Source organism: Bombus bifarius, unplaced genomic scaffold, assembly GCF_011952205.1.
Source record: "Bombus bifarius isolate JDL3187 unplaced genomic scaffold, Bbif_JDL3187 scf7180000008288, whole genome shotgun sequence".
Lineage (NCBI taxonomy): Eukaryota > Metazoa > Arthropoda > Insecta > Hymenoptera > Apidae > Bombus > Bombus bifarius.
In genome coordinates this window covers 260,507-276,547 of record NW_022884571.1, presented here as the reverse complement: position 1 = coordinate 276,547, position 16,041 = coordinate 260,507, and the positions used below count along the sequence as shown (strand labels likewise).

Here is a 16,041-nt window from a genome sequence, read left to right as displayed (position 1 = left end):
TACATATATGTAATTCATATATATTTGCATACAACACAGTTTGGTATATATTATACATGTGTAGTATAATATTCTCACTATACACAAACGAAAACCTAACTATGAAAAGGAGTGTGACGGCAGAATAAAATAAATGTATATTTAATCATTTATTTATAATAATGAGTTCAAAATATTACTTGAAGTTATAATTTATTTTTTACAACAAATATCATTCCTAAGTATATCTATACTAAAGCATTTTAATTTCCTATATGCATTAAAATTTCTTTCTGAGCTCTAATAAGTAGTACATATTAGCGACAAAACAAATTGCAGAAACTGCAGAAAGTCCTGCAACAATCATGTTATCCGATCTACCTCGTAGAAGGTATGTAGGTTTTGTTAAGTCAGCCTGTAAAATGTATATTTATTATATTTCTCTTTCTAATGTAATTTTATTATCGACAGATATATATGTATTTATATTTACCTGCCATTCCTGTTGGAGCTTCTTTAATTTTGCAGGTACTGTAGAATAATTCTGTTTGCCAGATAACGAAGTAGATACTGGCTTAGTTTTGACAGAATCAAACATCATTTTTATTGGTTCTACTTTTTCTAATGGTCTTGGGGACTACGACACAAGTATTAATTTTATATATTATTATGCAATCAATGAAATTGATACAAATAATATTATGTTTAGGATATTAAATTTAAATATACAATTTTTTTTATATTATAGTTTTTTAATTTCTTGGATATTACACCTATATTCTATTGATATTATGTAGTTATATAAAGATGCAAAGCTTCATTCCTTACTTATCTAACATTTCTAGCATATGATAGGGAATATCATTTAACAATAAATAACTGAATGTAAAGTTTTAAAAATTTTTTATAATTATCATATTAAAAACAAAGTAAATCATACTTCATTGAAACAAAGTAGCAAAAATGATAAGAAGATGTTGGAAAATATAAGAATCTTTGACTTAATTTTTGTCGTTAATTACTTACTAATGGATAAAGAGCTTGTAATTGTGTCGAATGTTTTAAACGACCAGTAAATGCATTGAATTGATGGAACGACATTTTATCTATTTGCGTAACATACCTGCCTTTCTGATGGCACTTCTTCTTAGTGAGTTTGGTGCTCTCTGGAGAGGGAAAAGCAAGTACTTATTTATCACACGTAACGTACATAGTGATATATGTATAAGTTGGTAGAATGCAAACTAGGTATTTCATTATAAATTAGTCGAAAATTTTCTTATCAAATATTATTAAATAAGTTACACATATTAATTTATTTTTAACTATATAATCCGACAGCATAGCCTAATAGAATTATAAAATAGCAGTTATTTATAATAGTTTAAAGATAATATTATTATGACTAAAATATATTATTATATATGTACATTTTATCACATTTTTTAATTTAGGAGTTATATATATTTATTATGTTTTACTCTTTCTTACAAAAATTAAATATATTTTTATTCCATTCTGTAAGATACTAGGATCCAAAACTACAGCTAGCGCTCTCTGTAGACCATTATCAATGGCTAGGGTATCTAAATAAAAAATATACGTATATGTATATAATGTATGTAACATTTGCTTTAAAAAAGGGTACAAATTTTTGAAATTCTTTTGAGATATAATCACATTGTAATTACAACTGCTTTGTAATATCCACTTAATGAGAACATAAAATATAAGGAATTATTAATGAACTTTTCAAGTATATAAGTACAGAATATCTTGTAAGTTTAATGTATATTATTTGTTGTTTAGTATTACTTAACTGGTGTGTGTTTAAAACAGAAAAAGATAATATTCTACAATTATAAATATTGTAAACAGAATTAAGAGAGAATAAGTATTAAGAATATGTGTATTAACTAATCATATTATTTCATTCAAGTAAAAACTTATGTGAAAATATGTAAACAGATATAAGCTAATTTTATGTTTCAAATATATAAAATATATTTACTAATAAAACTAGTATTAATCAATTATATGTTATGTTTTGCAATAATCTTAAAATGAAATCGTACTTACCAAATATTAAAAAATGTAGTGTTTAAGATACGTATTCAGTCTAAGACACAGTTTTAATAAAACATAGTGTAGTTTTAAATGTTATTTTCATATACTGTAAAATGATACTCATTGCTTTATTTGTATAAACTCAATAATTTTTATGTATATTTCCAGAATCTTCAAAGGTGCTTGGATACAACTTTTCACTATGGCATAAGAGTCCACAATTGTATTCAATATCCATATCCCTTTTTACTGGTGATAATTATATAAAATAATATGCATACATTAATAGCATTGAAAATATCCTAAGAATTAGAACTTAAAATAATTTACAAAAATAATAAATGTAAAACATTTGGTAATTCTCTCTCTCTCTCTCTATATATATATATATATATATCTCGAGAGAGAGAAAAAATATGTATATGTATGTATATATTGGAGGATATGTATGTAGGTACATACAATAGTTGTGCATTTGTTAATATTACTTCAACCATTTGCCGCAACGGCAGCTCGGTGTATTCTGTTTTACCGACGAGCTGGAAACAGCAAAACATATCATGGCTGAATATGGCGGTTTACTGATGAACAATTCTTTAAGTTTTGTTAATACATTGTATGATATGAAAAAGATATATGACAGGCGTAATTAATGGTGAGATTTGGTGACAAGATTGTGAATAAATTTTGTATAATGTTCTTTAAGTCTGTAGTGCCATATTATATTCATTGTATGTCATAAAAAAATATATGATAATTGGTATAGTATTATACTTTATTAGTAGAAATAACAGCATTTCACTGATTTTTAACACGTTGCTATAAATAATTGTTTATTACAATAGTTCATATCTATATTTATGAACTTTCAAGTATCAATTTGGTGCTTATGGATCCTGTGTTTAAGATACTCTAAATATTGTGACATATAATAATAAAATCTCATGCCAAAACTAAGAAGGAATAGAAGGACTGAAACTAGGTGGGGTGACAAATATTATACAGCAGTGAAAAATGCTGTTTTTATAACAGAGACACAACCTTATGAGCCAATATTACCATCCTTTCCTTTGGAGAAGTATGTTCCAGAATGTGAGAATCTATATATGTGTACACAATGCAAAGACTGGTAAGTTCACATATACACACATACTAATATATTTTAAGTATCTTTTTTACATATTTTGTATATTAACTGCAGCATTATAAAGCATTATATATAGTATATGTAAGGATTAGTTTTTAAATAGAAATACATGTAATATATGGAAATTTTATTTTTTGTTAGCTTCTATTTTCGAAGCAGTTTGGAAGACCATATTGCAAGGAAAAGTTGGATATTGGGATATTGGTGTCATCATTGTTTTGTAACTGCTTGTAAACATAACTCTGTAAAAGGTATATTGTGTTCCACATGTTTACAATTGGATCATGAGAAACGCTTATATTTACGAAGTAGAGGTTTACGTAACAATCAAAAATTTGGGGCAATAAGAATCTTTTACAATCAATGTCAATTTTTTGCACATTTGAAAGCTCATAATGTAGATTTGGTAAATATAGGTGACTTAATGTTAATGCCTTTACCAACAAATATCATCGACTGGAATCCTGAAGTAGATTTAACATGCGAAGCACTCATGGAACATACATTTATAATAAAAGTTCATATAATGGATTGGTTGAAAAATAAAACTATTGATAACAATTGGTGGCAATTGACAGAAGATGCCAATAATCCAGTTACTATTATTCTTAAAGGTTATAATGGTCGATTCCATTTTAAGCCATTAGAAATATCAATAGAGGAGCAGATTTCTATTTTGAATTCTGCTCATTCTACACCTAACAATGGCAAGAAATTTTCTGATATTAATATTCCTGAGTCAGTAGAAAGTGTTGATAAAGGAACAAGTCCATCTTCAACAGATACCAGGGTTTCCATCTCTGATGAAAGTATGATTGAAAATGAAGACAGTCCTTGTACAGTAAATGACATTACTTTTGTGAATTGTGGGTTCTCAAAATTTCTTGAATCTGAGTTTCCAGATAATAATAAGGAAAGGAAAGGAAACACAACAGTTTCTGTAAAATCAGTGCAAGATTCGTGCACTCCAAAACGTCCAAATGTAATTAATAAGTTCAAACGAAATAAAGTAAGACATTTAAACTCCATTTCATCCAATATGGTTATGTCATGTGGTAATACAATGATAGCGTCTAAACGTGATATCAAAGATTTATCAAAGTGTCCTACCAATAAACAATTATGGAAGAATTTAACACATAAATCTAGTAACAATTTATCAGTCAAGACAGTTACAGAAGGCAATATCGTAAAAGAAAAATCTGATAGAAAAGAAAATAAAACACTTCGCAATAATTTATTAAAAATAGCACCAGTGTCCAAGGTTCAATCTGATGTATCTTGCACAGCAAAGGTGGATACATACAAAAATAAGTTAGGTAAATTGAAACAAAATCTATATACATTGACCATTGATTCTGGTCAAAAGGATGTTAGATTTCAAAGTACGAAACATGTTGATATTAATACAATTATTAATCAGCTACCACCTCACATGATCAATAACAAAAAGATTGTTTTTATAGGACACGCCTCTGATAATGCACCTGGCGATAATAACAAAGAATCATCTTCCGAAGGAGTAATTCGCTTAATACCTGTTGGGACTGAAAAATTATCGAAAATGAAAATAAATGTAGGAAATAAAAATCTTTCTCAAGCCGGTAAAGAAACTAACAGAAATAGTTCGAAAAACCAAACCGAGCCCTTTAAAAATAAATTACGACCTATTCCCGGTAGGGTTATATATCAAAACGGACGGAAATATATTATTAAGCAATCATCAGGTCTTACTAAAAATTTAAAAACCCCATCCAATGCTGTGGTACCAGTGAAAAATGTACAAGGAACAGTGCAATCAAAATCTACAAATATTCCACCATTAGTGTTCTACAATATTCCACCATTGATACCCTTAGATTCCACTGAAATAGAAAATATATCGAATCAGGAAAAAACGAACTCATTTCATAATGATGTTTCCCCTTTAACACCTTCACCATCCCCGTCGGAATTATCGAATAGTTCTAGCTGCGATATTCAGTCGAAACAGACTTCTTTGTCAGCAAAGGGTTCTCAGAAAGTTGATGTACCTTATTTGAATACTGAACATAAAGACATTGGTATTGATGTACAAAATATGAACAATTCATTTGAAAGTTTAACATTTCATAAAGGAGAAGACCAAAATTTGTATCTCGATGTAAAGTTTCTTAATCAAAAGCCAATTTATTCTATTGTTGATACATCTACGATGATAACAAAATGTAGAGAAGAAATGCTAAATGAATTTTTTCATCTTTCTTATTTCGAATTGAAGAAACGATACGATCATTTACAAGAAATTGGTGAAGAAATATCAAGAGTAATGAATTTCGTAACTGATAATGTGATCAAAGAAAACTTAAAAGCAGTTCATATTTTGCAGACTGTGCTGAAACATTGTATTGATAAATGCATTGAGAAATCTGATGACACAGAGGAGAAAGATGCACTGTTATATGAATGGGAATCCGAATATGAGAAAACAGATGAAAAACCTGTTTGTAAGGCATGTAATAAAATTAAAAAACCCAAGTACTATATTCCAGGATTTTCAAAGCCTGCGAAAAACGATATATATTGTTCTTGCTATAAGCATATGTGCCACAAATGTCATACGTATCAAGGTAATTCGACGCGTTTCGTAGCTCATCAAACATTTCACGACAAGGAGAGACCGTATTTGTGCCCTGATTGTTATCGTAAATTTACATCATATAGATCGTTAGAAGTCCATACATGGACTACCTGTTTCCACACGTTAAAAAGGCGTGTTCTCGGTTGCAAAATTTGTGAAATAGATGGTTTTCAAGATATGGAATCTGTCGCAAAACATTTCGCAATTATGCACAGTCATAATAAGGTAGTTTGTGATAAATGTTACATCGTTTTACCATCATATTCCGAATATAGAAAACATCATAAAGATAAACATTCGGATGCAAATGACCATCAACCCATAAGGCTTGTACTATGTAAACTTGGGCGGTGCATTGTACGTTGCGAAGATTACATGTTACACATGGAAAAACATATAGTCGTTCAAAGATTAATATGGTTCACATGTCCATTTTGTACGTTTATTCATGTAGAGGCGAAACGAATTATGTCTCATTTGCAAAGTGAACATGAAACACGTTTAGAGGAACTTACAAGTTCCGAGACATTATGGAATACTTCTCAAGTGGAAACCACAGCAAATTTATTGAAAAATAGTTTACAGCAAAATAAATTCACAAATGCAGACACAGAGTCTTGCGAAGATGGAACTGTTATACCTAAGATTATAAATACTAGAACTATTCCGTCTGAGGTATTTGAACATGGAGCTCAGGGGACGGATGATAACATAATAAATTATGAAACACCACTATGTTCTAAAGTTGTTAATGCTAATTCAGAATCTTCTCCAAAATTGAGTGGAATCATACCGAAGATACTCGACGTTAGGTCAATGGCTGACCTAACGTCGGATATTTCTGAATGCGACAAGATTGAAGCAACTTCGAAATTTATCGATACGACAACAAGTAAGATTATAAATGCTAGAAATATTACGTCTGAGGTATTTGAACGTGAAGCTCAGAGGACGGATGATAACACAATAAATAAAGAAACCGAACAAAACAAAGCTCACCAAGGTCAGGAGATCAAAACTGAACTCGAACATGTCATTGATTGCGTATGCGATACCAAAACGATTCAACTAAGTCCCGGCCCAATGAAAGTTGAATCTCCTCAACAAGATCACCTGTCAGGAGTGAAAAACGACCAGAGTACATATGACACATTATGCGAAAAAGCAAAAATTCAATTAGATGAAACAAAACAAGAAGCAAGGGATGTTTTGAACAAAACACAGAGTCAAAAACAACCGGAGGCTGTAACACATGAATTAATTTTGAAACCTCCTCCGCTTGTTAGAATTCCTCAACACGTGCTTGAGTTGAATCGATCTAAGAAAGCTGGGCAGATAGCGAAAGGAGGAAAAATGGCAGTACTTTCACGCGATCAAGAAGTTAATCGCTATTTTCCTCGACGAATTGCTCTAATCAATCCAACTAATTCAAATGAGATCCTAAACTTTCCGTGTCCTTTATGCAGGGAATTAATAAATACATCCAAGTCAGTTATAAGTAATCATTTTCAGGGTAAACATTTGCAAGATTGTAAGCTATCAGCAGTTGCCATAAACTTACTACGAATGTCACCAGAATTCATTAATGGTGGTTACAAGGAATTATTAGATAACAAAAAGCGCAAGTCCGAAAGTACTATATCGAGTTCAAAAAGAAGACGACGATGGAATCCAAAAAAATATAATACCGATGGGAAAAACGTAAATTTTACAGGACTTGGGTTATGTGTAACACAAGAAACAGCCGAAGATAGCGAGGGTAATTTCAGGTGTAAGAAATGTGATCAGCGATGCTCGAATATGACAAATTTGAGAGAGCATATCGCGTGCAATCATAGAATCAAAGGCCGATACTTAGTATGTCTGGAATGTGGAGACAATTTTGTGGTAGTACCTAGTTTACAAATGCATCTGAAAGCATTTCACGGGATAGAGGATCCCATAACTTATATGGCACAAAATACTTCCTACGCTCCTGATAATGTGGATGATCTCGAGGCTGAAGGAAAGTCTATCGAAGCAAATCAATGTCATGTTTGTATGGCGGTTTTTGAAGATAAGGCGGCGGTAGATAAACATCTTCGAGTCCATGGCATGGCGTTCTTAAATCGTAAAAGGATAGAAGCGCAAAATGCTTTGAAAATTCCAGAGAAAAAGAGCAAAATGGAGGAAGAAAAATGTACACCAATCAAAGCAAGTCCAAAAGAACTTGTTCGAAAGGATAAACCAGCAGAAACTATACTGGAAAAAATCACTGTAAGTTTACATGGAACCTATTTCATCTTTTAATTATTAATATATTAACCTTGATCGTTTGTCATTTCAGGCAACTATATAGCTGATGGAGGCACGACTTTTCGAAACAAAATCGATCGGAAAGTAGTACATATGTAGTAATTTCTAGGTTTAAATATGATCCTGAATCTGTGATTTTAACGTTTTATTTAATCAATGGAAAAACGTTTATTCGTATTCTAAATGAAATATTAGAAAAAAACTTGTTAATTATTTTATAGTATCGAAAAAACATTATTCAATGCTTTACTTTGAATATCGGAACGGATTTTGATTAATATTAAGATCAATACACATTGGAATTTAATATAAATTTCCTAATTTATGTTTTTCTATGTTTTATTTTATGTTTTTTATGGAATATGTACGTTCAAGATCTTTTTAATTTTACAATTATAAATTGCATAGCTCTGTTAGATGATAATATTTGTGTATACTCCATACACATACATCCATATATTGTAAAGCGAACGCAATGTGTTAAGTTTCTTAAATGTCTTGGAATGCAATACCATTGTAAATATATGCAAATATTTATAGACAAATATTGCTTGTATAATTTATTTTATCAGAATTTTTTTCTTTATGTGTATTCAAATAATTATTCTCTCTATTATATGTACTGGTAAAACTTGTTCTCTTAATCTTATACGAATCAGCCTAACTTCTATCGTACATAATTATATCCATTACATCATTCGTATGTATGAAATCTGCAGTTGCAATTACGGCGTAATGTAAATAATTGCTCTGTTAACAAAAATATATAATTTTTTCTACTCTACTAATTCATGTGCATCGTTATATCCAAAAATAGATAAATAATAAAATATTCTGATTTACTTTCAAAGGAGATCACTACTTATTCTTAATAGAATGGAAATAATGTTATTTGCAATAAATAGGTAGAATATATATGTATGTCTTTATTACACCATTTTTAATTGCACCGACAAAGATTATTGCTTAGTATTAAGTTAATAATTCAGTGATTGACACATACGAGATACTCGAGGTACGAAACGTGGGAAATATTCCCACTTGTTTTCTTTTTATCTATATGTATATATATTTATTTATATAATATGTACTCTTTACGCGTATTAATGTTAAAATATCAGTACATCACACTTGAAGATTTACAGAAGAAACCAATATTTTTGTTTTTATGATTCTGTATTACGAAGAGATATTTTTCTGTTACATCGAGTGCAGGTACTTCAGGAAGGGTTGGGTTCTGAACACTTTGACGTTGGACCTGTAAGAGTATTTTCAGCATGCCCTCTACGACTTTACATAATTTGAGTCGTCTAGTTTTACGAAACGATAATGAAGCAATTAAAATACAATCAGAATTATTATATTTATTATTGAACTCATCGATAAATATTATGAACTTCCAACAATTAAACATCGATTAGACAACGAAGAAGAGATTATTATTATACTTTGGTCCCTCCATAAAGTGATAATTCATAAAGTCGATCAGCTGTATACTTTTACGGGCCCCATAGTTTTATCTTTGGCACAATTACTAAGGAACACACACGATAAATTTAAACAGTGATTGGTTCTCTTGACCCTCGCACTAAATTTTTGTGCAATCAATTTGAGCTTGATTTTTCATGAATACGAATACTGAAGATTGTCGCGTATACAATTGCATTTTTATAATGTTTTATTTTTTAATCGAAGAATAAAATAAATATAATTAAAAATATAAAAAGAAGGAGCCAGCGGTATTTTCAAGTGTCGTGTTCTTCGGAAATTTGCCGATGATCCTTCATCTTTTATCAATCATAAACAGTAGCGAGAGTAGATTTTTCTCTCTCGATTAAGAACATATGTGTCAGGAGACAATTAGTACAGGAAGGAAGAATATTGCAACAGGAAATCGTTTTTTTCCGCAACTTATTGTTTTAATCTACGAGGCAGTTGATTTTCCATTTTCGTACGATGCTTTCATATGACTATCCATCTCTGCAGGGATATTCAAATTGGTCGCGCGAGTTGTTGGACTTGAGGGTCGAGAACACTCTGATTTCTGAATAAAGTTTGTACTTGTATCTAGTTGGGCAGATTCGGAACTGGATTCTTTTCTAGAAGAAGATATACCATATGTGGCACTCGATGTCCTAGTGTTTGTTGGTGACGAAGACGATGAGGATATGGATCGGGTGATTTTCAGCTCCGAGTCGGCAGGACTAACGTTACCCTGCGTATCATTTTCTTCGAAGAGCTTTTTTAAATTGTTGCCGAGCTTTGCGTCATCAGAATTTACATTCGATTCCGCCATAATGGTTAAGGTTAATGATTCTGATGTTTTCTTGCCTCGAGCAGTGTTTCCCAGTTCACTTAATGGAATTCCGAATTCACGAGTGGCCCATACATCGCAGCTAGGGCTACACGATGAGCCACGAGGGAGTTGAGAGACCTTAGTTTTTCTCGCGTCTTCCATGGAATGCCATCGGTGAGATCTCGAGATCGAGGATCCTGGGGCAATCGTATTTAAACTGTTTGTCGGCACTATCCGATGTGGAAATCGCGGAGATCCCCGAATTTTTTCTCGTGACGATGTTTGGCTGGTACTCGCTTCTAGAAGAAGAGCGGTTCAAAATACGTACGTTACAATAGATTTACATATATTTCATTGCGATTCGTTGATATCTCGTACTCGCTGTATTTGGAATGAAACGATATAAGTACTCGATGAAATAATTCACCATAAAGAAATAGTTCGGGCGTACTTACTGGGTGGTAGACTAAAATTGACTCTGGGCTCGCTATACTCTTTACGATGTAGCCCCAGGCTTAACCTGCGATCTTCTTCGCTAGTAATACTAATTATTGGTCCTGAGCCACATCGAGGATGAGGCGAACGACTGCCTTGGGCATTAACTTGACACGTAGATGCTGCTTTCGTGCCTGGTACCAAACCGGCAATGTAGCCCATGTGAACCCGTAGTGCCGATGCTACTCCTATGAGATTTTGACATGATTAACCGTTTCCACTATTACACTATATATTACACTATATTCCATTATTAGTTTTTAACTTTTTTTATACAATTTACCAGTAAACGAGGCAGTCGAAGTTTTCCTGCTGGTAGGACGACTGCCGAAAAGACTGAAGAGTCGCTGAAAAACACCCAAACGATTTGGTCCTTCCGTCTCTCTTCGTCGGTGAAGTTTGTAAATATCTGCAAGACTTCTTCGTGTGCCGTCCGGTTCCAAATCCGGTTGGCTGCTAAACGCTACAGTACCGCGGCGTATTCCTAATTTACAGAAAAATCAAGTCTATACGTGCCCAATCGCCAATCGTGTTGCATTAATAATAGATATTAATATTTACTGACATTCGAGCCAATAAGGCGAATTGAAGCACACAGTACGAAAGCGGAAGCAGGTGCTAAGATATCGTAGAAGAGGAAGGAGGAGAACCGCTCGCGTTTTTCGTGAGAACGCAATGTTCCCGAATTCTCTAAATAAAATTCTCTTCGTGTTTACATGTGTGTAATAGATTGTCTTTCAATATCGAATGTCATCACGGGGTAATGTTCGATCGACAAGCTTTATGGTATTTACGAATTAAACAAAAGCATAAACGGGGATCCTGCTTTAAATATTTGCAGATTCATTCGGTTGACCGCCAAATTTTATCATCGATTCTATTCGATTGGATGTCATTGCATTCCGAAACATTGGATCAAACGTGCAATTTAGCGTGCAGAATGGGGCGTATGCACGTACATACACCTGTCAGAGACTTGTCCAAACTTGTCAAGCGGTTTGGGACTTAGAGCTCGGGGAAATACGAGTGCAGTCTGGTACCTCGAATGGCAATTAATATGTCAGAAATGTATGAATTATGTCCTCAGGCTAGTAATACAGACCAATGCAATAACAGGCTGACAATCAAGCTGGTTGGTTTTGTATTAACTGTTTCATGTGCAGTTTTAAGTAGCAGCTAATTTTATTTAATAGCTGTATCAAATCGACAGAGTAACAAAACTTTAAATTACCGCAGCATGATGAACGCTGTACGCTATTAACAAACGCGCAAGAAACATTGTTCGGCAATACAGTTTTCATGCAGTTTTCCTCGAAAAATAACATAACCGTCTTTAAACATTAGGCAAGTCAGCAAATTGGGGAATGTTTTCTTGTATCGCAATACGAATCGGAACACTTTTGAAACATTTGATTTCCCTATTCTAATTTCCTCTTTCAACTTTCAACAAGTTTTTTAAATACTGATACAAGCACGTAAACGTCAGAAACGTTCAGATAACTGCGTGCAATAAACGGAATTCGGTCACCTTTCTCGAACATCTGAATGATGGAAGGACGACGAAACGAGAAGAACATTAATTATGTATCGTTCCTTCTTTCTCTCCTTGATAAAACAGTTTATTCATTGTGCAAATTTAAACAGGGACGATTTCGTTTGGCGAAGGGTAACGAATCGTGAAACGATCTTCGATTATATATTCGTCACGAATTTATTTGCACAACGAATCTTGCATCACGTGGAGAAGAATCTTACTCACCGGACGAATCAGCGGACGGCCAGCTAGCCCTAGGGATGACCGGTGGGAGGACGCTGAGCAATAACAAAGGTAGACCACCCCCGATGCTGGGATTGCGTTGTGGAATCGATGCGCTCGACGAAGCGTGCGATGGTTCAACCGGTTCCTGTGCCAATTGTTTCTCCAATCTGGCCAATTCCAGTTCCAGCTGTGCCATTTCACGACGATACACGCGATTCTGTACTTCCACGCGGTATTGAAGTTCGCTGTTGCACCATGAAATATAATTTTTGTTAAATTCGTTAAAAAGCAGTTGCATACCATAGTGTCGTAACTAGGCTTGCGAATATCACATACTAATTCGCGTACTATTTTCAATAGATCGGTAACATCCAACGAATTTTTATCGAGAATTTTAAACGTTGATGGTAATGCGATCTCGTCCTCTTCTCTAACTCGATATCGAATAAATTCTCAATGGAAAATTCAATAAACTTTTTTTAGCAGGCACCGTTCGAAAGAAAATTCAGTGAAAGTCGGTAGTTGAATAAAATATGATGAACGATGTCTGTGACCTGGTTTAAAACGAATCGTACCTTGGTACCGTTAGGAATAACGCGAAGAGTTCAGCCACCGAGCACCGATAAAAAGATATCGTCTCGAGTTAGATCCGTCCAAACGATTAGTTACCAAGCGAAAGAAACCTTTATTGTCACCGTATCCAGCGCCATTGTGCTTACCCTCTTTCTTCGCTCTTGTTTTCTTCTGATTTTCCATTTGCTTTCGACCCCCTTTTTCTTATCTGCGAAGTAGTCATTGGCGCGACGCGGCGTATCGCGACAACAGTAGCTGTTACTTACGTTCTATCATCGGTCACGAATCTCCTTGTATTGCATTCGATCTTCAGGCCGAGACTCTGGACAACAGGGTCGGCCCTTTCGCCAGCCAAGATGTTTGTTAACTGCGGGAGAAACAGCAACGCCAGCGTTGCGGTCGTTGAAGCCAAGATTAAAGCGGTAATCGTAACGAAGGCCAAGGTTGCGCGATCGGACATCAAATTTGCCAGCACTACCACAATCCCCGAAGTGATCACCACGAAATAAACACTCATGCCGATGTATTGCGAGTCGTTTAAAGCAGGTATTTTCACGTGTCTGGAATTATGCATGATATAGAAAAGTACAAAGTAAGAAATAATTAACATAGATGTATAAGTATAAATACAGAATTAAATTGTTGATCAAAATTACATTAACTCTATAATGAATAAATCGATACTTCCATTACTATATTCTCGACTTGGCCTTGGAACGTTTTAATATCAACAGCTCAATGCTAAAACTCCGACAAAAAGAGGAAACATCTTTGCTAATGAACGCACTAATGGCATCCCTCATTAAACTCCAATTCGACTTTGCTTCTCCAATTGGAAGTTCCATGTGGACAGATTTCCCCGAGCGATTGTTTTAATGAATTCTTACTTACAAAAACTATTCCGTATATAAAATTTGCAGGTTAACTCAATATTTTTACCTCGTTTCCCAAGCCATGTATACACCGACGATTAGCAATAGACCTTTATATATGTAAAGTGCGCCCAACCAGCTGTTCGTGTGTTGAGAACGGCACACCTCTACCTGTATCGAAAACCAACGATGTAAATTAATTGATTATCGCTGGTTAAAGGGAACTTCATCCATATCTTAATGAGCCTCTCTACCAAAGTTGCAAAGGTAAGGGTGAAATTGTTTTCGACGTCGTTTCGATTTCGATACCTGAGGTTGATAGACTACGCTTCTGTCCTGTGGGCTAATTTCCAGAGTTAGATTTCGGAGATGACGTTGCATGGGGTCAAAAGTTACCCACAAGGTTACCACGAGGCCGTCTATCAGTAGCAGAACGCAGATCAAGCTTATAAGCTGAGTATCCTGAAGTAACTGTAGGTAGTAGAATTATACTGCGCGTTAAATGTCAACCGTACTTTCAATCATATCGTACCTTGTTCTTGACAACGCCGCTTCTGCTTCTAGTGAAGATCCGATGAACGCGATAGGTCTTGGTAAACATCGATCCGAATGCCAAGGAAAAGCCAGCAGACAACAAATATACTCTTGCCTGAAAAACCGTGTGACATATCGTACGAAATACAAAGTGTAACGTTGCATGGAAATAGTTCGATCTGTATATATAGATATACGCGATGCAACATAATTTCACCTACCAAACTAACGACTGTTCGCAAATAGAAAATTAATGCTCACTGTGCACACTGTAGGATAGTAGTCGTTGCTATCCGGTAGCGTGGCGTGATCCAAGCCCAGAAGTATGACCGCACCGTAGACTAAACCACAGCCGACGGCAGCCATATTATTCAGTCTAGGACTCGAGAGCTTTATGCTCCTGCCAGTCATAAGAAACGGAACACTTTACATTTTCTATACGATCAATGCGAAACGATGGAAACATCGTAAAACTTACTTGTGTTTACGAAAATGTAAATTGAACGCCAAGAAAGCGAACGCTAAAGTGACACCAACGCTAGCGAGACAAGTAACTGCTAGAAAAGCTGCAGGTGCTACTGTTACCACTCTCAACCTGGTCGTAAGAAAAATAAGCCATTTGTTATTATTAGAATGTTCTCGAATAGTAATAGACTCATAACGAGGACTGTAGCGAATCTCACGAATAACGAGAATAACCGCGAATGCTAAGTTTTTCAACTTCATAATCCTTTAAGGCTTGGTGTCTTTCGAAAGTAGACCACGTCGTATTTCACGATATTTCCCAGAACATATGATTTATGAAACATTTCCGTCGGGGAACGATAATCAAATTTTACTAACCCGACGAGAAAGCGTGAATCCGAATATATAGTTATCCTTCATGTCGTATACTTATACGTTGTATCGTAAGTTGTAATCCCATTTGGCAAGGGAGATCTTTACAGCTATTTTATGTGAATTGCTTATGTGATTGAATTTTACATGCAACCGTCCTTAACGCGATTGAATTCTCGGTTGCTGAACCTGTCGATTTCACGTTTATCGCGCAAATAATAGCTTATTAGCATACAGAAACGATAACATGGATTGTAAATAATTATATGGCTAGAAATGGCATATTTGACATCGTTGCTCTCATTTATCAACAGCGATTTGAAATGTATCCATTAGCGTTCAATGATTTATTTATCATTATCTGTATAATTAAATACGTAAGGAGAGGGTATGGTTTTATTATTGTACGTCTGATTGTATATGTAATTTTCAATTAACGATGCGTCGATATTCGAATTCGCGGTAGATGTTCAACTAGTGGGTAACTGAAAGACAAAACACTAATTGATATATGTAATTGCTCGGATCTTTTGTGGTAGTCAGATTTCAATGTTCGCAGAGAACGAG

General features: G+C 34.2%; 3 protein-coding genes across 11 annotated transcripts in view; 1 reads left to right on the top strand and 2 right to left on the bottom strand.

Moving 5' to 3' along the window:
- Positions 1-140: 140 nt before the first annotated feature.
- On the bottom strand, positions 141-1,176 carry LOC117212311. Its single transcript, XM_033457010.1, has 3 exons — positions 1,006-1,176; positions 473-616; positions 141-394 (listed from the first exon to the last, which is right to left on the bottom strand). The coding sequence occupies exons 1-3, from the start codon at positions 1,078-1,080 to the stop codon at positions 260-262; spliced, it is 354 nt and encodes a 117-aa protein (XP_033312901.1). The 5' UTR covers positions 1,081-1,176; the 3' UTR covers positions 141-259.
- Positions 1,177-2,468: 1,292 nt separating this feature from the next.
- On the top strand, positions 2,469-8,275 carry LOC117212376. Of its 4 annotated transcripts, none has more exons than XM_033457163.1 (4): positions 2,469-2,701; positions 2,920-3,175; positions 3,335-8,069; positions 8,140-8,275. In XM_033457163.1, exons 2-4 carry the CDS (start codon positions 2,991-2,993, stop codon positions 8,149-8,151), a joined length of 4,932 nt encoding a protein of 1,643 aa, XP_033313054.1. In that variant the 5' UTR covers positions 2,469-2,701; positions 2,920-2,990; the 3' UTR covers positions 8,152-8,275. The 4 variants fall into 4 exon arrangements, with proteins under 4 accessions (XP_033313054.1, XP_033313053.1, XP_033313056.1 ...); XM_033457162.1 differs by having other exon boundaries at positions 2,469-2,806; XM_033457165.1 differs by having other exon boundaries at positions 2,469-3,175; positions 3,335-4,512; positions 4,660-8,069.
- A 735-nt stretch (positions 8,276-9,010) lies between these two features.
- The window catches only part of LOC117212377 (gamma-aminobutyric acid type B receptor subunit 1), a 32,808-nt gene continuing 25,777 nt past the window's right edge, over positions 9,011-16,041 (bottom strand). For 4 of the 6 annotated variants that reach the window (XM_033457168.1, XM_033457166.1, XM_033457172.1 and 1 more), the window contains 10 exons: positions 15,116-15,232; positions 14,899-15,037; positions 14,636-14,752; positions 14,413-14,574; positions 14,171-14,274; positions 13,498-13,791; positions 12,659-12,903; positions 11,183-11,383; positions 10,860-11,087; positions 9,011-10,703 (listed from right to left, as the gene is read on the bottom strand). In XM_033457168.1, coding sequence (XP_033313059.1) covers positions 10,033-10,703; positions 10,860-11,087; positions 11,183-11,383; positions 12,659-12,903; positions 13,498-13,791; positions 14,171-14,274; positions 14,413-14,574; positions 14,636-14,752; positions 14,899-15,037; positions 15,116-15,232 — 2,278 coding nt within the window. In that variant the 3' untranslated portion in view covers positions 9,011-10,032. Of the gene's footprint in view, positions 10,704-10,859; positions 11,088-11,182; positions 11,384-12,427; positions 12,441-12,658; positions 12,904-13,497; positions 13,792-14,170; positions 14,275-14,412; positions 14,575-14,635; positions 14,753-14,898; positions 15,038-15,115; positions 15,233-16,041 lie in introns of those variants that run through there. The other 2 variants (XM_033457170.1, XM_033457171.1) reach the window with 2 other exon arrangements.